Source organism: Semicossyphus pulcher, unplaced genomic scaffold (assembly GCF_022749685.1).
Source record: "Semicossyphus pulcher isolate SPU_LCO1_2020_fin unplaced genomic scaffold, fSemPul1.0.p SCAF_4, whole genome shotgun sequence".
Classification (NCBI taxonomy): Eukaryota; Metazoa; Chordata; class Actinopteri; order Labriformes; family Labridae; genus Semicossyphus; species Semicossyphus pulcher.
The window spans coordinates 5338997-5358817 of NW_027211715.1; the positions used below are offsets into that span (position 1 = coordinate 5338997).

Below are 19821 nucleotides of genomic sequence, written 5' to 3' on the forward strand. Positions count from 1 at the left end.
GACAGTCGTTGAATAACACCAATATTATGGATGTGAGTGGTGCCCAAAAAGAGGGAAGAAACATTAGCTTGGAGCGATGGATGGCCACTCCAGGGCTTGTTTTATACACCGCAATTTATTTTAACAGATAAGCTATCTAAAAATGTTTGGACGGAATTTGTCAAATTGTTTAGGGTTGTTATATTCTCGCTGAGATCAACATGGATATCCCAGTCTCACATTCAGAACAGATAACAAAACAGAAAAGGATTCTTCTCATTCTTTGGGGAAGTAGGGATCTGCTGAGGGAAGAGTGGGAATACTTTAGGTGTTAATTTATTGGTTCTCCGCTAACCCCCACTGGATATTATATGTCTATCTATTTATCTTTTCCAGTTCACATTTGTTCATGAGGATCCCTTGTTTGTTATCTCCCAAGTTACTCATAAAACACAGAGAGGGGCTCAAACTGACTCCATATCCCATCTGAGAGAAAAAAACATGGCAGATGTGTCCAGTACGTCCAATACATTTTAACGTGACAACGAGCTCCATGAACCTGCTGAAAGCTATTAATAACATCAACATTCTCCCAGGTGGTGGGAAACAGGGAGGATGGAGGCTCGAGTGTGTGAATGGCCGGGGGCCTCTGACCTGGGAGTGCTGCTCCAGAGTCTGAGCGTTCTCCCTCTGCAGCAGGCTCAACTCTGCTTCCAGGCTTTGGCAGAGATCCTGCAAGTGGCTGTGGGAGCTCTCAAGGGCTTGTTTCTCGACAAGCAGATTCATCATCTCCTGCTGGAGCCTTGTTGTCTCCTCCCGGGCCACTGCCCGCTCCACTTCGGCTTCCCGTCTACGCTCAGCAAACTCTGCCTTCTCACCCTCTGACTGTAGGGAGGCAAAAATACATCACTTCTGTTCTGCTCATCCCCTTGCTTTCATCAATGTTACAGGGCAACAGCACACCTACTGACCTGCAGCACAATACGATTGAGTTCCACCTTGTCCTTAGCTAAGCCTTCGCTCAGGGCAGCCATTTTTGCCAGAGAATCTTTAAGGGCAGCCTCCTGATTCTGCAGTTTGGTGAAGGCTAACTCATGTGCAGCACTTTGGGACTCCATCTGTCGAGGGAATCACAAATAGAAGAAGGATTTAAAATCCTCATACAGAATCTGGTACTAACAGTTTAATCATCCTTAATAATCCTATACAGGATGTTTGGTCTGGTATGTGTCAGCCTTGATTGGTATGCCCTGTGAACCAAAATAAAAAAATGTCTGTACACCACTTTCACAATGTATTCTGGCAAAGTTGAGTCCACTATCTGGGGTATAATTATTCTCACTTAAAATAATAATCTTGAAGATTTAAGTTAAATAAATGTCTGTTAAGGTAACACAATAGTGATAGAGCCTATGGCCCACTGATGAAAGCTTTTGCATTTGCAGTATTACAGACTGGGTGTCTGTGGTGTGGTGTGTAGGTACATTTATATGTCAAAACAATGTGTTAAACATGGTAGCTCTCCAAAACAGTGGTTTCCATACTTTTGGCTTCTGGCATCTCAAGATTAAGCAATATTTTCTTGTGATGTGTCATTAAAGTTTATGACCTCAGTGTGAAAAATAGCAGTTCAACCACAAAAGATGTTTTTACTCTTCAGATTTTGTGGGCCTTTTATATTCCTAGAGAGGTGAGAGAATACAGAATTTGCACACGAAAAACAGTGACTTCAGAAATGGTCTTAGGCCTAAACACAAATCTAATGAACTTGTCTCTATGAAGCACCCAGACTCATCAGGTCTTCTGGAACATATTTACTCAATGGAACAAAATTAAAGTAATAATCTTGAAGATTTTCATTTAAATAAATGTCTGTTAAGTCACTATCTATCGCCAAATGAGGCAACACAATGGTGATTGAGCCTATGGCCCACTGATGAAAGCCTTTGCATTCACAGTATTAAAGATTGGGTGTCTGTGGCGACTTTCGCGGAACAAAATCACAAGCAGCGCCCACGTTTTCCATCACCCAGCAGTGGTTGGTCTACCAGAGAGGGTGGGCGGAGCTAAGCGGCTGCTTTTCCGGTCTTGTGAGTAAACAGTAATCTACTATGGCTGAACAAACAAAGAAAAGATCGATGACTACAGATACAACTTCAAAAATAAGTGAAAATCCAAAGAAAATGAAACAAACTCGACGCTCAGATGAAGGCAAACAGTCTAAAAACGAAAGCGACCGTCAGCCAGGAAAATCAAGAGTTACAACCGGAGCCAACTGTGGACGTCACACATGCAACACTGTCTGGATATCTGGGAAGTGTGCTCCCACAATTACCATTCATCGCCATAGGTGCCGCCAAAGAGAACAAAACTGAGATCAGACCTGTAACACTTTAACAGCACTGAAAAATGCAAACTCATAAAATAGTGGACTATACACTGAGTAGCCTCTCCTTGCAGATTCCGACCGTGCTAAGATAATAACTAATGCTATAGAACGTTATTTTAAATACAGGATTCAAGCATATGGTGCTTGAGTCCTGCTACAATGTGCCTTTACGTGTATGTTTTTGTCTGTCAACAGTTTGAATTATCACCAGGTTAGCCAGTATTTGAGGGCATTAACTGTTCAATAGAACTAATGAGCTAGGATTAAATGTTTTATTTTTCTTACTTTTCCAAAAAAAGCACCAAACCGTGACCCCAAAAACCCTGGTACAAACCAAACCATGAATTTTACCACTGTTACACCACTAAGATCAGGCTTCCTGGTTTAAAACAGAGTAGTGTACCTTGCTGAGAGCCAGAGCGAGGCTGGCCTTATCATCCTCCAGCACCTCCTTCTGTAGGGTGATTTGACTTAGAGCCTCCTTCACTGTCACAAGCTCCCTACGAAGATCTGAGTGCTTTGCTTCGAGCTCCTCAAGACTCCTCTCACTGGAACACAGAATGTTACAAATACATGACTCTCGAACACTGTTATTTGTCTCACACAGATTATTTATAAACAAAATCCCTCAGCAGTAATCCTTCTCCACTTTGAAAGATGGAGAAACGTTCCTGCCAAAGGCCAGAACACTGAGGGAGATACTTTTGTGCTGTATCGCATGTCATGCTCCAATTCTCAGCTAATCAAATTTTTTTAAGCAAAAGCAACCCTCAAAGAGAAGAAAAAAGTCCTCTTCTTGCATGAATGCAGTAATGCAATGTAAATCATTTACATTTTCATTCAGATGTCATCTGACTGCATAGCCGGCCGGAGAATGACATGTGTTACTGATCTGAACTGTAAACAAACGGAGCTTGAAAACAATCATGGGTGACGGGATGTGTGTTGTGTAACGGTAATTCTCTGCTCGTGCTGTACCCTCTTTGGGCCTCCGTGCGCTGCCGTGTCAGCTGCATCTCCAGATCCTCCCTCTGCTGCCTCAGGAGGTCCCGCTGTCTCTGCAGCTCCAGTGAGGAGCCTCGCAGTGCCTCCAGCTCGGCACGCTGGGAGTCCACCTCCTGCTGCAGCCCTGAGAGCAGCTTCTCCAGGCTGCTCTTCTCACTGTGGGACATGGAGGTGGAGAGAGGCAGAGGAGAAGACAGAGAGAGTGTGTTAAGATTGGTTGTTGCGCAATGATCATCAACATCAAAGTTATAACAACACATGATTTTATCTACATTTCACAACATAACAAACACTTGTTCTCGATAAGGATGTACCTTGAAATGAGCTCCATTGAGCAGCGATATCTGCTGCTGTCTCTGAGGCTTTCCTCCAGAGCTTTTTTAGCCTCCTGACTTTCCCTCCGTTCATCCTGGATCTTCTGCTCCAGCTCTTTCCTCTCTGTGTCTTTCTCCTGCAGATGATCACGCAGTGTGTTCACTTGCTCCAGGGCAGCATCCAGACGTCCACGCAGGTCCTGTGGTGTTAACACGGTTGAGGTGTATGTGGTGTGTAGGTAAAGAAATTTCATTACATTACATTTCAATGTCAAAACAATGTGTTAAACATGGTAGCTCTCCAAAACAGTGGTTTCCATACTTTTGGCTTCTGGCATCTCAAGATTAAGCAATGTTTTCTTGTGATGTGTCATTAAAGTTTATGACCTCAGTATGAACATTAGCAGTTCAACCACAAAAGATTCTTCAGATTTTGTAGGACTTTTATATTCCTAGAGAGGTGAGAGAATACAGAATTTGCACACGAAAATCAGTGACTTCAGAAATGGTCTTAGGCCTAAACACATATCTAATGAACTTGTCTCTATGAAGCACCCAGACTCATCAGGTCTTCTGGAACATATTTACTCAATGGACCAAAATTAAAGTATCTTGAAGATTTTCCTTTAAATAAAGTGTGTTAAGTCACTATCTATCGCCAAATGAGGTAACACAACGGTGATTGAGCCTATGGCCCACTGATGAAAGCCTTTTCATTTGCAGAGCTAAGCGGCTGCTTTTCTGGTCTCTGCCAATGTTGCGAGTAAACAGTAATCTACTATGGCTGAACAAACAAAGAAAAGATGGATGACTACAGATACAACTTCAACAATAAGTGAAAATCCAAAGAAAAAGAAACAAATTTGCCGCTCAGATGAAGGCAAACAGTCTAAAAAGGAAAGCGGCCGTCAGCCAGGAAAATCAAGAGCCGTAACAAAGGGAGCCAACTGTAGACGTCTGGATATCTGGGAAGTGTGCTCCCGCAATTAGCGTTTATCGCCATAGGAGCCGCCAAAGAGAACGAAACTGAACTCTTTGAGATTAACACTTTAAGCAAGGTGAAGCAGCCTTCAGTTTTTATGCTTTCCGACTGTGGAACAAGCTTCCTGAATACCTTAGGTCTGCTTAAACTGTTAGCTAATTTTAATCAGGGCTCAATACATTAATTGTTATTGCAACTTTTATATGACTAAGGCCTATTTAAACATCCATCCATTATCTACATCGCTTATCCTGTTCAGGATTGCGGGGTGGCTGGAGCCAATCCCAGCTGTCATTTGTTGACAGCTGGGTTACACCCTGGACTTATCACCAGTCAATCACAGGGCTGACACATAGAGACAGACAACCTCTCACACTCACACTCACACCTACAGGGAATTTAGAGTCACCAGTGAATCAAACAAGCATGTCTTTGGACTAGGAAGCCAGAACATGCAAACTCCACGCAGAAAGGTCCACTTCGTCTGAACTGATTCCTGACAAGTGTCTGAAAGGTCATGTATATGAATAAACTTGGCTTTCCAAAGTAACAAAAAGTCTGGAAAAAACATCATTTTGAAATATATATAAATATTGTATTGGCTTAATCGTTTTGGGACCTTTCAGTGTCTCTACTCTCAGGTTAGGAGCAACTGTTCTAAAACATTCAGAATAAGGAAAGAGCAGTTAAGAACAGCCGCTTTTGTTGGACCTGTGTTTGTTTGTGGTGCTTGGAGAGAGCACTCTGCACAGCCATCAGGGTTGTGTTCCTCAGAGGAGACCGACCATGAAGAGGTGAGAAGGACACACTTTCAAACCCGCTGCTATCGTCCTCGCCGCCAACCATCTGGATACGGCAGATTAAAATTAAAGATAAAGTGGAAAACATTAATCTTTGTATGTGCTAGCCTCATGACGATCTCGAGAAAGTGCTTGTTGTTCTGACCTGTTGAACATGGCATAAAAGCTTCTGGAGGGCTTGCATCTCTGTGTGGAGGACCTCCATCTCTCCTTTATCCTCTGTTCTCCTCGTCTCCTGAGCAGGAAACCATTTAGGTCAGATAACACACACACATGAAGCAGGCCTGACATTCCCCAGACGGCAGCCCTCGAGACAAGGAAGTTGTGTTGTTTATCAAGGCTAAGGTCCAGACTACAGCCAATTTAGCCCCCTTAACCGCTTGTCTATCTGCCAACCCCCAGTCATGATTCACAACGTCTCACCATCCTGTCCAGACTGTTTTGCATGGTGTCGAGGCTGGCATCCTTCTCACTGTTCTGGCTGCGGAGGTGTTTCACTGTGTCAGTCAGCTCCAGAACCCTACAAAGATCAACACGCATGTAAATGGACAGAGAATAAAATCACAAACAAGCACTGTTATTTGAGACATTGTAAATACAAGACTGGCATGTACGCCTCCTCTACTAGACCATCAACACTATCAGATTCTCTGTGAAGAATCATGGGATTAACAATGACGTTTGACATGATCAAAAGCCAGCTAAGATCTAGAACACAAAAGCACTGAAATTCCTGCAGTCCTGACGTGAAAAGGAGAAGGTACAAAAGCCTGGATTCTTCTGTATCAGGACAGAAGCAGTAGTCACAGAAAACAGCTTTATGTGCAGGATTTTAATGATCAAAGTTCTGCGGTTCCAGCTAGGGTATTACGTTTTATCCTTCCTGTCAATCATAGGAAGAATGTGAATGGTACAATTGCTCAAATGATTGAACTATAGATGACCTCTCTCCCAAAAGTTCTGAATGCTTGTTTGTTTCCAAAAGTCCTTGTCAGTCCTTGTTAGCTGTCGTTATTGAGTCCCTATTTATGGGAAATATGTGTTGACTTTTGAGGGATAAGTTGAGTTTTCCTTGTTTCCTTAATATAGTTATAAATAATTTTAAAAAAAGCATTCCTTGAAGAAAATGCAGTGCTATTTGTTTGAACATATTTGCGCATTTCATTTAAAGGAGCAGTTCGCCCCTGGTAAAAGCAACCATCAGTCAAAGCTGGTGTTCTCTGTCATCGATAGAAGCAATAATATTTGAAATTGACGCCATAGCTGTGGAGAAAGTTGTACAAACAGCTCGTGGTTTCACCCATTCTACATTCCTACAACACCCAGGGTGCATTGCTCTCCTCCCTCTAATAGGACTGGCCCAGCGAGAGACGCTGGAGTGAAATACGACCGTTTCGCTGCAGGCAACGGGCCAGAGCGGGACAGAATTTGAAATACGACGAGAATATACCGGCGGATCGTCTACAAAATATTTGGGTCTGCAGTCTACATTTCAAAGTCGCGAGTGAGACATGACATCGGAGGCGGGAGTCTTGGATTGAGGAAGTGTAGTTTAGCAAACTCCCTGGCCTCCGCCAGATGATACGTTTTATGTAGTCTAGCAGAGGTTTCCCGGGGCATTAGCTCCCCATAACAGCATGATAGGCCAGGTCATGAGGCTGAAAATCTGCAAACTGGACGTTTAATAGAAGATGGCTATGGAGGGACCTGTTGTGCATATATATATATATTTTCATTTCTTATTTTTATTTATTTATTATTATTTATTTTTTATTGTATTGGCCATTTTCATGCCTCTATTGACAGAGAGAGAGGACAGTGGATAGTGTCCTAAACGGGGGAAGAGAGAGTGGGGACGACACCCGGCAGAGGGCAAAGGATGGGAGCCAAACCCTGGGCCGCCACACTAAAGGACTGTAGCCAAACCGGCACCCCCCTTGTTCTGCATATTGACACACTGACAAACCAAAACCTCTAGCTAGCTCATACGCTATTTGTGTCATGGTGGAGGAAAATAAAATTCAAGAAAGTGTCATCAACCATTTTTGAAAAGTTTAAAATATAATTAAGAATACGAACAAAACGACTTTTTTGTTGTAGTGTGGAAGTACACTGTCATATAGGTAACAATCAGCACAAGACAAGAATGTGATAGAAAAACTTAAACAACTATTGTGATTAAAGCTCTATCTTTTTTACCCTTTTGGTCATTTTGGCTGCTGTTTTTAAAAGACAGGAAGCTTCATGATGGACTTTACCTGGAGTTAAGTTCGACTTTCTCTGCATCCCAGCGCCCCTGAAGCTGCATGGCCTCTTTGAGCTTCTCCTTCAGCTGCCTCTCCAGTGCTGACATACCCGTACCACTAGAGGAGCTCTCCTGTGTTACTCTTGCCTCTAAGTTCATACAGGCGACATGCAGCTGCCGGCTGGCAGCGACACAATCCCCACGCATATCAGACATAGTCCTGTTGAACAGAATCATCAAGACTTATAGATTGTAGCATAACATGTGAAAGATCCAAAATGGTAAGGAAACATGACGTGCTGTTTTTGTTCGTACAGTTGTGAGCTATTATTGTAATTAAAAAATGTCTGTTTGTATTTGAAAAGGGTGGATGTCTGTTGTGGTTAAGCTCCAGGATTAGGGCTCACTTTGAAGTGTCTTCTGTTTAAGTTACAGTACAGCCTGTGACATGATCACAGCTGTCTATGAGCTGAGCAATCATTATTAAAGCAAATTACACTTCAGTTGTGCTCCTTGTGGTTCAACATGATAGAAGCCCCATCTTACAGGGCTCAAGCTCTGCCCTGATTGATGATTTCAACAGCGAGGCTAGACACCTTAAGCCATCGTTCCCCCCAGTGAGGAAACAATGAGCGGGGGGACTGGCGACCCTGTTGACCTGCTCCACTTTGATCCTTGGCTGAGAGAGATGGATTGTGGTTGCTGTCGTGAGTGTGAGACACAAGAGCGGTGGGGGTTCTTGTGGAATCCTGAGTCGCTGGAGGGCTTCTGGCAGTGCGCCACACTCACCTGTCAGTGAAAGTCCTTAGCTGGGTGAAAGTACTCCGCAGGGAAGCGGCCTGGCGCCACAGATCTCTGACACGAGCTTGTTCACGAGAGAGCCGGGAGGCGCATGTCTGAGGAGTGAAGCAAACAACAAGGGCAAGGGAGAATAAAGGCTTGGTGGTTAGGGTTGCTCACAACAAATGATGACACCTCTGATTTTATTGTAATCCCAAACATATGCAATACTAGAACTCCTGGACTCAAACTGGCACACATACAAATAATTCGATTTCCCTGAATCAACAGATGTAGCCCATTTGCAGCACGAACGCCGGATTGTTTGCACAAAATTTTCCTCCCCCTCAGCAGTTGGAATGTTTTCACAGGAAACAACAACTCAAAAATCATAGCAATGAAACGAACAGGGAATGAGAGTGAATTGACAAAACTGGCTATGAATGGAATTCCTACCCCATGTGAACTCAACAGGAGTTTAATTGCACAATCTTTGTGCAGAAAAGAAATAAACTGGAGCTTTCACTGTTGCTTTTCTGACTCAAGCACTTCATTTTTGTGGTTTTTCTCACCTCTTGCTCTCTGCGCAGACGGTTATCACACAAATCAATGTCTTCCCGAGCCTTCCACAGGCTCTCTGTTAGTCCAATGTTGACAGTGCCGGCCTGCTCAAGTTGTTCCCGCAGCATAGAGTTGACTTGGCTGAGGCCAGCACACCTGGAATTAACAAAGGATATGACACTGAAAGACCATTTGGCACCTCTACCCTGACAAACAAATGTTATGACACGCTCCTAGAAGTCCTCCACAGCATCTAAACTTTGACATTCTTACAGCTAAAATATCGACTGTAGTCTTTAGAACCACCCTTGCCAACCACACTTACAGGGTGAACATGTGTGACAGTTTTATAGCGCCTGTGTCAACTTAGATTTAATTTCAACCAGATCTGCTCATATAGTCATTTACAAAAATGTTTACATCATTCTCACACTAAACGCACACACACACACTGTTACAGTAAAGCAAGCCACATTTTAATGTTTGGTTATCTGTCTGAGAGGAAGCCAAACCCATGTTTGCGTGTATGGAGATATTGTGTTAAAAGGGACGTGTGGAAAGAGGGATTAAGTAATCCCAGTTATAAGCAAAAACATATAAGTCATGGTTGTAAACTTGATCTCTACATTACACTTACATTACAAAGTGTTGTAGTGGATAGAGTAGAAAGTGATATAAAATTATCAGGTCCTGGCAGAGTTTCTACCATGGGCATTTCAAACAAAGTTCCACGGCTGCATAAATCACGGGGCATTAAAACCTGGCCTCAGCTGCATAAGTTGGCCCCAGTTGATGTGAAGCATCATTAAAATGATTTGGAAAAGAAATCCAACAAGTCCCACTAATTTTCTTTGACAAATTGGATGCTGAGACTATTTGCCAAGGGCATGTTCTGCCACCTCCCTGCAGCAGGGGAAGGAAAAACAGCAGGGCATCTCAAAGAACTGCTGGGAATATCTCTGCTCAGGCATTTCACAGAAATATTTGGGCTTGATTTCTGCTTCTCAACAAGAAGCGTAAAAAGTAAAACCTGAGTATATTTCAAACAGGCTGGTCCATGAATTTACTACTTTAGGTCTGCATCCAAAAAGTGACTCCCTGCCGCTGTAGCTTTTCTGATGTCTGGATTCCAAACTTTGAACACTTTTTCAAATAACTTACGAATACAGAAGCTTCACAAGTTTCCCACCCTGCGCTGCATGGTGCACATTTCTCACCTTTTCTGCTCCTCCTCCAGCTGAGCAGATTTATTCTGGATAGCCACGTTTAGATCCTGCTCTGTACGCTGCTGACGCTGGGCTGAGTCCAGGTGGGCCTGCAGCTGAACACACAACAACTCTAATACTGGCATCCTAATAAGACTTGGATAGAAAGTAGCAGTAGTAAGTTAGGGATTACTAAATACTTATAAATTATCATAACTGCAGTCTAAATCTATTTAACCAAATTGTGTGTGGAGGCCAAAGAATATTAGCATGGATGAATTAAAGACATTTAATATTGAAGCATAATTCCTATTCAGTAGATGAAAAGTCCCCGTTTACTTTTTAGTTGTGCATGATTCCTTTACTCGTAGTTTAAATGTCTTATAGCTTGTATAAACAGCTGGATTCAATTATGTGCATAAAGGATAAACTTGCCTTGACACATTACACATTATTACTACAAATGGGGGACAAATGAAAGGATTACAACCAGCATAAAGTGTCTTAGTAAGTTGCTGGGCCTCCATGTGCATTGCCATTGATCTCTGAACTCTATTGGAGTGATGGGACAGCTTCTTCTGAATGACATTCCCTCATTTGGGGATGATGGTGATGGGGAGCACTGTCTAATACATTGGCTCCCAAAGGTTTTCAACTGAGTGAAGACCTGCTGAATATATCTGCTGGACTACGGTTCTTCTTCTCAATCCTACCAGCAAGGCAATTTCACTTGGAAAGTTTGGGGTGTGACCAGACTTTAGACTAGAATATATACATGTATACTTGCCAGGGATGCTACAGTCTAGACTTACCACCAATCTCATCTTCTCAGCCCCGGAGGTCTTCTCCAGCACTTTTTCTTCCAGTTCCCCACATCTCTTCTTGTACTGAAGTACCTTGTATAAAACAAACAGTGGAAAGTTGAGCCAGAGGAGCTTATTTTTTTTGTAATTTCTGAATTGTGGTGACCATTGTTAAGTCACCTTGGTCTGAAGCTTCTGTACAAGTTGGGCCTGTCTCTGCTGGGCCTCCTGGTAGACCTGTAGCTTTTGTCTGTAAGCTCTCTCCTTGCTCTGAAGGGTTTGCAGGGATGCTGGTGACACGCTGTCCTGGTCTGAGTCCACTGCTGACTGCGGCATCAGCATCTGATCAAGCTGGTGGAGACAAAGCAGCTTCAGCAAGAGAGACAATATGACAGGACATTTCACATTACAACACATAATATACATGCACTCTGCACTGATTTATTATTAAATTAGATACATTTATGTAGTCAAAGACGACCTTTTGCACAAGCCATGCAATGCCTCCTGACAGCTTAGCAATAACACCACCGACTGACTCGTGTTGAGGCGGCTTGGCATGCTCATTTTTTTGGCCATTGTGTTGATGATTGGCAAGGGATGCATTATAACAGTGTAACTATATTGTACCACGCTCAAGGCATGTTGGGTAAACATAAAGTTAAAGTTTTGGATCCACAAGCTACTGTGCTAAACGCTTGTAGCACAAAAATGGCAGAGAGAGCTTAATATGTTTATGATAACGTGCATCACGCTCCTCTCCTGAATGCTCTATCATGGACTCTTCCTGCAACAGAAGTGAGGCAGGGCATGTTTGTGTTTCAGGGTAGAAGGGGCTTTGACATCTCTCCAGTTAGATACTTTAAAAATCTAACTTACTCTGGCTTTCTTTTTTTAAAAGCAGCCTTCCCATTAACAGGCCAGTAATTCAGTTTTTCTCGCCCTTACTATCGAGATATACCAGTGATTAATGTTTTGTATAAAGGAGATGTTTGTATTCAGTCGAGTCATTAAGCAGTTTTCAACAGTTCATTGTGAAGTCTGCTTTAGAACAAATAAAGTTAATGCATGGGAGCTGAGCTCAATGCATTTTTGAGGTTTTACATAAATGCATGTTCATGCCAAAAAGAACATCTTAGAATACGGCACTCCTGATTGGTAATTACTATCATCACTTGATTCAATGATACTGATGCGATAGCATAAAATATGTGCATAGCATGTTCCCCCAGTGAACAGAAAGCATGTAATTGTCAACTTTTGATTGACTGGCTAATCTAGAGACCATCAGTATCCATGCATTGTAAGGGTTGGACAAATATTGGCTAGACTTAAAGACGTCGTGAGGGGTAATAATGTCAGTCAAAGGAATGTCCAAGTACTGTGTGTTTACTGGTTTTAATGCATGATTGCTGTATCTGTCAAGTGAATCTAAAAACAAAGATACACACATGCACTGGTCTTTCTCATTGTGGAATCTCATATCCTCTCCCATATCTGAAATCCAAATGTCCTGTAACCTCTCAACCTCACACAACCTAAACTCCCTCTGCACCACCCACTCTCCATCCTGGTGCCAGACACCCTGTCCTCACTAATACAAACCACATGGCCCCAGAGCACTACAACACTCTGCGTGCCTCCAGCTGCCCTCGCCGACTTCTCATTTAAAAGGAGAGGAAGAGAGCGAGAGCGAGGAAGCCCCCTCCCTCCCAACCACCATCCAAGCCCTTCAAATCAACCCTGCGACCCACTCCCTCCCTCCCACCTCTCCTCTGTACCTCATCTCTTCTCTGGGTGCTTAATCTCTCCAGCAGGCTCCAAGAGAGCCAAGACAATAGTCTCACTGTTCAACACTGAACCCGGCCACTTTGCCACCATTATTAACACATTTTCAAATGCCCCTTTCAGATTTTATACTACAAAGTACACTAACGGCCATCAGGCCCTTGGCTGTGTGCGTTTGGTGTTTTTCTCCAAGGACCTGGTGAGCACAAAAGCTTCTTTTACTGCCCGTTGTTGAGGTGACAGCTTTAGGGACTGAGAAGGGAGGAACAACATGGGCGGAGTGTTTGAAACACACAAAACTGCAGCAGCTGTGTTTAAAGGGACTCCTGGAAACAGCTGTGTGTGAAGCAGAAGTGATTATGCATCTTTTCAACTATTTTGGCACAACTATAGCAATAACACTGACTTACTAACAAGCATGTAGTTCATAAATACACCTTGAACAGAGGGCCATAGCGCATGAGATTTATGACAGCAGATGAGCACGATGTGAATTTGGAGCCCTTATAGAGTGCTGTGCTGCACCAGTGTAACATAAAAACATACCAAAACTAGCTTGAACTCCTCCTCATAAGAAGACAACATCAATACAATAGGCATGGTTATTAACACCCAATTGGGTCTCAATGGGTCCCAGTTGATTAACCACCAATATTACCTGTTATTTCAGATCATTTAAAGGTATCGCATATCACTACACACTCATGATATTCAGCTGTACTTGTCTTTTAAGCCTGATGAAACTGACTGTAAGCACAACTGTCTGACTGCCATTTAGGACTGCATGACCGGAAATTTTCTACAGCTAAACACAGATAAGACTTAGATCATAATCATTGCTTGCAAGGTTGTTTGATGCATTTGGTCCCTTTCTTCAGCTTTGAAGTCTTATTTGATCAGGCGATGTTCTTTCAACACATTAAATCATTGATCCATACCCAGAACACTGCTGCAAGGCTGTTGATTAAGTCCAGTAGGACGACTCCCAACACACCCATCTTATCTTCCCCACATTTGCTTCCCAACAAATTCAGGATTCATTTAATGTTCTTGTCCTGTATGATCGGGCACCAGTGTTTATCTCTGACCTGCTGCATCCTTACATCACCAGTATCACTTTTTCTTTTGTATGTTCGATGCTCTATTGCTTGTTTCTTTGTTGTTGTTTTTTTCCTGTTGTTTTTTTGTTTGTATCATGGATATGTCCAAAGCTGACTTGCACACAAGCAAGCTCAGGGGTGTGATGCATAATCCTGCTACTCCATATCCTGGAATTAACACAGAGAGAGGCTTAGCAAAGCACCAATAAAGGTAAGGTTGAAAATTGCTAGCTTATTAATAAGGCTGTTAATAATCATAGATTTAAAATGTGTTTTTAAAAAGATGTCATCGTATCCATCTTTTCAGGCCTCGGGGATGCACACAATGCGTTTGGTAAATAAACACAGAATGTAAAATCTTAGTTTGTTTGAAGGGAACTCTGATCTGCACATTTGATGGTAACGCTAACCTGGAACTCTTCTTTGGACATATGTCATCCTCGACTGAACAATTTGTCCATAAGTATGTGTACTTGACTTTCTATCAACAACAGCCACTGTTAATAACTACACCCTCCCTACCTTGCTGTGTACTCAGTGACCAGGTGTCCAAGGTAACTCCTACCAGTCCCCGCCCTGCCCGGATGAGGTGGGTTGCTTGCACGTTTTCATACATAGCTCCAGTGTGTGGGCGTCTTGCCAGTGCCTCGCCCCTGCTCCACGCACTACGAAGGGGACGCTTTTTTATTGTTTCTCCCCAGTCAGCTGTAAAGCAGGAGGCCGGAGGCTGCTCTGGATTAGCCATGCTCTGAGCAGGAAGCTCCCAAGAGGGCGCCAAAACAGCCCGTAGTGGAGACCCCCACCTTTACTAAACTCTCCTACACCACCATCTATTCCACTGCTCTGCTTGCATCATTTAATCTCATCACCCTCAACCCCAAGTGAGCTTGAACTCATTGTTCTCCTCAACACACCCATCAGTGGTGACTGTAAAAAGGCAAAAGAGAGGCGAGTAATCCCAGTCCTCCATCTGCCCTAACTCAGGGGCTTACAGGGCTTACTGGGGGCCCAAAAGTGTGCTCACTGAACACCCCTTGCTATTTACGATCTGCCTCAAAGTACAATCACTCTCGAGCAGCCTCTGTGGCCCCCTAAAATGGGCTGAGCCAGATCCCAATGAAGCCCATCTCTTTGAGGTCATCTACTGCCATTTTGCAATAATGTTCACGATACAATTTATACAACAGCCTTTTTGTCATGGTATGTTTTATGCCTCCATATGGTTCCTTTCCTTTTTTTTCCATTCCCTAGTATTTGTTTCTTGAGCCATGCTTATGTTTCCAAAGTAAAAGACTTTTTTAGTTTCTTAAAATGTGCTTTGAATTAGCCTTTTATATTCCTTGATATTTATGATTTGTGCCACTCCTTGCATTGTCTCTTTTGATAAATATTTCAAACAACATCAAGGGATAATCTCGCTTTGATTCATCTGCCAACAAGCAACAAGAGAATCATTTTCAAGGCCCTTTGGTGTTTGGGCCAAAACTTGCTGCCTTGCTCATGTGGTAGATCAAACTCCAATCCATTACAGTTACCAAGTTATGATTACAATATTCTCTCCCTGACCTAATGTCACAACATTTGGAGATCTCAACAGTCTCTCGAAGGTTTCCACAGAGTTTTGTGAATGTCTTGGAAATGGTTATGCATTTCTGAAGAATGGTCTTTTCTTAACTATAAAACACTGTCTTTCTATGCAGAAATAAATCTCCAAGCATATCCTGCAAATATTCCACATCCTCAGTCCTCTTTCTTCCTATCTCGTTCTCAACTCGGGGAAATCTGGCTGTGAGTGTGCAGTCCAGCCAGCATGTGAAGGGTTACAGCTGCAACCGTTTTCCCTGGCTTGGCCTGGGCCCAGAGGCTTAATAAAGGGAATTAATGGAGTGCACTATCTGTCAGATTCCTAAACACAGCTGGAGCGGATGTCCATCGCCCCCAAGCTGCCCAAAAAATCGTACTATCCTACTTCAACAACATACCAGCTCCCCTTCCCCTCACATTACCCCCTGAGTGCTGACTCCGTGAAAGAGCCCCAGCTGATTGTGAAAGCTGTTTATGTATCATCACTGATGGTAATTACACAATGTGGGATAACAAACAGGGGGAATGGAAGTAAGGAGGGGGAGCTGCTGTGTGTATGTTACCATGGAGTGAACTTTTTGGTTACAGGGACAGCAGCTGCGTGATGCCACAAAGGGATACAAGTGATCTGTGTAAATACGGCCAAACTAATAATACATGCTGTGTACTCACAAGCATGTGGCCGGCCTTGCAGTACTTAACACAATGCCCCCGGCAAGGACAATGCTGCACAAAGCCTGCACACACATAGACCCACTCAGCCAGTTCAAGACTTCACTTCTGATTACACAACCTTGACATGTGAAAAAGAACTGAAAAGTGTGCTTAATGTTTGACTTTAAAGTCAGGTAACTTGAGCTGCCTAATGTCAAAAGTTGAAAACTTTTAATGGAATACTTTCATCAGAAATTCAGCGCTGAGATGGACTTTTAAGCGTAGTTTCTCTGGGGATGGCAATTAATTTTTACAATTTCATGATAGTGGAGAGTTTTGGCAGTGTTCCAATTAAACTGCAGCCTATATAAATGGGTTTGTGCCAGCAGGAAAAACAAACTGGAAACAGAGGGGGGTAGCGGGGTAAAAGGGGACAGTAACACAATCCTTAAAAACAGACTTTATCTGCTTCAACTACGTTTGACGGGGTTCTTTTGCAGAGACCCGGGGGATTCAAGATTTCAGAGGGCACGGTAAATGGCAGTTGGTGTCAGAAATCATTCAACAAGAGTTTATCTTTATCCAACTCACTGCCACACTGCGGTATTGTGCAGCCACTCGCTTAGTGTTCAGGCAGTAGAGTATGGATGTCTATGTCTGAGAAAATGCACACTGGCGGGCCTCCAAAAGCAACACAGAGGGTTCAGAATTCACCCCAACTTGCTCTCCAACCTCCTGAGGCCATGCAACTCACAAACTGGGTCAAGGTTTATCCGGGTTCAGGGGCAATTTTCTGGGGTCACCAGAGATCAAGCTGAGTGACTTAACAGAGCAACAGAGGAAGGCTTTCAGAGTCCAGGTGTGACTTCACCAGTATTGCATTAATGGTGCACAGTCAGGTCAAAGAGGCTTCTGAAAAGCTGACGAAAAATGGGGATTTTGGATAACTAGGCATGTTTTTCAGCTGTCACACATTCAGTGGTGGGCCTCACACATTCAGCTGTCATTGTGACAGAATGAGCATGAGATGGGTTTCCGTAAGAAACATTTGACATCATATTTAATGTAATCTTAATGACGTGTAAGGGGGCACATGGTTCAAACTAAAAAGCAGTTGCTTAAAGAAATTATCTCGAAGATTTTCATTTAAATAAAGTCTGTTAATTTACTATCTATCGCCTAAAGAGGTAACACAATGGTGATTGAGCCTATGGCCCACTGATGAAAGCCTTTGCATTTGCAGAATTACAGACTGGGTGTCTGTGGCGACATTTGTGGAAAAAATCTCAAGCGGCGCCCAGTTAGTGACGTGTTTTCCATCAGCCAGCAGTGGTTGGTCTGCCAGAGAGGGTAGGCGGAGCTAAGCGGCTGTTTTTAAGGTCCCTGCAAGTGTTGCGAGTAAACAGTAATCTACTATGGCTGAACAAACAAAGCAAAGATCGGTGACTACAGATACAACTTCAAAAATAAGTGAAAATCCAAAGAAAAAGAAACAAACTCGACGCTCAGATGAAGACAAACTAAAAAAAGGAAAGCGACCGTCAGCCAGAAAAATCAAGAGTTACAACTGTTAGACCCGGAGCCAACCGTGGACGTCACACATGCAACACTGTCTGGATATCTGGGAAGTGTGCTCCCAGAATTATTGTTTATCGCCAAAGGTGCCGCCAAAGAGACCGACACTGAGATCTTTGAGATCATAACTTTAAAAGGAATAGTAGACATTTTAGGAAATATCCTAGTTTGCTTTAGATGACAAACTTTATACCTTGTCCTCACCATGTTGGGTGCTTTTCAGCAACACATGCACCTAAAAGCTGCTCTTGGGACACTACACTGAAGCTGACCTAATACACTTAACCTTTAAAAAGTGCACAGTACAGTGTTATGAGCAATGTGCAAAGTCATCCATCTAGTCAGGAACAGCCCGAGGAAACTACATTGACACGCTGCCCCTTAGGCCCACCAGCTGCAGGGATTGGCATTGGGGCTGGGTGCATTTCAAGCTGTGCAGCAGGCAAAGGCGTGGACTTGAGCGTGCTGACTCACTGCATCGCATTTATGATATTGCAACCAACTATTTTTCAATGATTTGCACTTCATCAGACAAATCTTTTCTCATGTGCGACAAAAAATAGAAGAATTCCATAAATCACTTCATTTTGAAACGAAACACTGATATATGATATATTCAGTAATATCCCCTCAGCAGCAAATGTTGAGGGTGAAACCTATATGCAGATAAGACTATTGGCATTAATGTTAGCTTCACATGGATGCCACAACCAAGCCAGTACATTTGGCTCTAGGGCACTTATTAGCACAATGAATTACCATCACATTACAGTAATGGTGCCAAAGAATCGTTGAAAAAATAGGAAGGAAAAGACAGGAGTTTTCACCGGAGGAGACGAGTCCCAACAGGAGGCTTGTAATGAACCTCCTGACCTGTGAGACATTACTGGATAACACAACCAGCGGCGTTAACAAGAGCACATTTTGGTAAACTTGTTGAAAAAAGAAAGGCGTTAACCCGGCCCCTCAACTCTTCAAACTGCTCCTCCGTGGTGTGGGCATCGCATATCACCAACACTTATGTTTTCTCTGTTTAGTGCCTTTTCACACATCTAAAAATATCATAAAATAAATATGCTATATATATCTGCCAAGCTAATTAAGTTATATTTATAGCCTTGGTTTTAAAATAAGTACTAAGAGTAAAGCAAGCAGTGGGAGTTCATTAGATTTACACTGCAGAATGAGGGCAGTGTTATCACAAATGGCTGCTTTGTGCACCATGAAAAATTAGCTTTTTCTTCGACGGTCTCGAGGGAGGAGGCCAGTGACCTTCACAATTTTCCCCCAAAACATCAGCCGCTTCATGGAGGGGCAACCATGGGGGGGCTATGAAGGGAGACGCCGGTCCTCATGAGCACAGGGGGTCTGAGTCTACCTGAACAGACCACAAGGAAACCCTTCATGAACCACCCCCCTTCTCTCTTATTTACACTTACAAACACATACACGCGCTCCTGCATCAATGCTCACACACACAGACACACACAAAGGATGCTTATACAGTATTTAGTGTAAAATGTAAACTGTAATTCTACATCAGATAATTAAAAATATGTATGACATAAAATATGTGCTTTTTCCAAGCTATTATATCACGACTCTGTACATGTGTAATCCACCCTTTTTCCACTCTGTTTTCACCACAGTACATGCAAAGCTGTTTCAACCTCCCCACACTGTTTGTTTGTTTTGCCCCAAAAGCCTTTCCCTGCTGGAAAGAGCTGTGGTACACTGCTGTTTATGGTAACCATATTCCATTTCAAACGCATGTAGCTTTTTGCAGTAAATGCTCTAGTGTGGTTGACCTTCTTGATCTCATCTCCAAACAAAACTGCACAAATTTGCCATCAACAGTATTACATACTCCAACTCCTGCAAGAGCTGGGTTAACATCTGACATTTTAACCAATGTCTGCAAATGCAGTGTCAGTTAGGAGACACATCTAGGTAGAAAAAGCATTAATTTTTGATACGTATGCAGTACAGGTAGTATTGACCAATCACAGTTGAGATGGCTTTGGTTGCAGGCAGGAAAACAACTGCGTGGAGAGCAA

General features: G+C 43.0%; 1 protein-coding gene across 1 annotated transcript in view; it reads right to left on the reverse strand.

Annotated features, from left to right (window-relative positions):
• Nucleotides 1-19821, reverse strand: part of crocc2 (ciliary rootlet coiled-coil, rootletin family member 2) — a 39354-nt gene that overhangs the window by 17712 nt on the left and 1821 nt on the right. Inside the window, exons 4-17 of the mRNA XM_069680582.1 lie at nucleotides 11244-11414; nucleotides 11073-11156; nucleotides 10273-10376; nucleotides 9067-9211; nucleotides 8504-8610; nucleotides 7728-7934; nucleotides 5893-5989; nucleotides 5615-5704; nucleotides 5381-5515; nucleotides 3688-3887; nucleotides 3347-3529; nucleotides 2772-2916; nucleotides 951-1097; nucleotides 634-864 (exon numbers count right to left, since the gene is read on the reverse strand). Coding sequence (XP_069536683.1) covers nucleotides 634-864; nucleotides 951-1097; nucleotides 2772-2916; nucleotides 3347-3529; nucleotides 3688-3887; nucleotides 5381-5515; nucleotides 5615-5704; nucleotides 5893-5989; nucleotides 7728-7934; nucleotides 8504-8610; nucleotides 9067-9211; nucleotides 10273-10376; nucleotides 11073-11156; nucleotides 11244-11414 — 2046 coding nt within the window. The remainder of the gene's footprint in view (nucleotides 1-633; nucleotides 865-950; nucleotides 1098-2771; nucleotides 2917-3346; nucleotides 3530-3687; nucleotides 3888-5380; nucleotides 5516-5614; nucleotides 5705-5892; nucleotides 5990-7727; nucleotides 7935-8503; nucleotides 8611-9066; nucleotides 9212-10272; nucleotides 10377-11072; nucleotides 11157-11243; nucleotides 11415-19821) is intronic.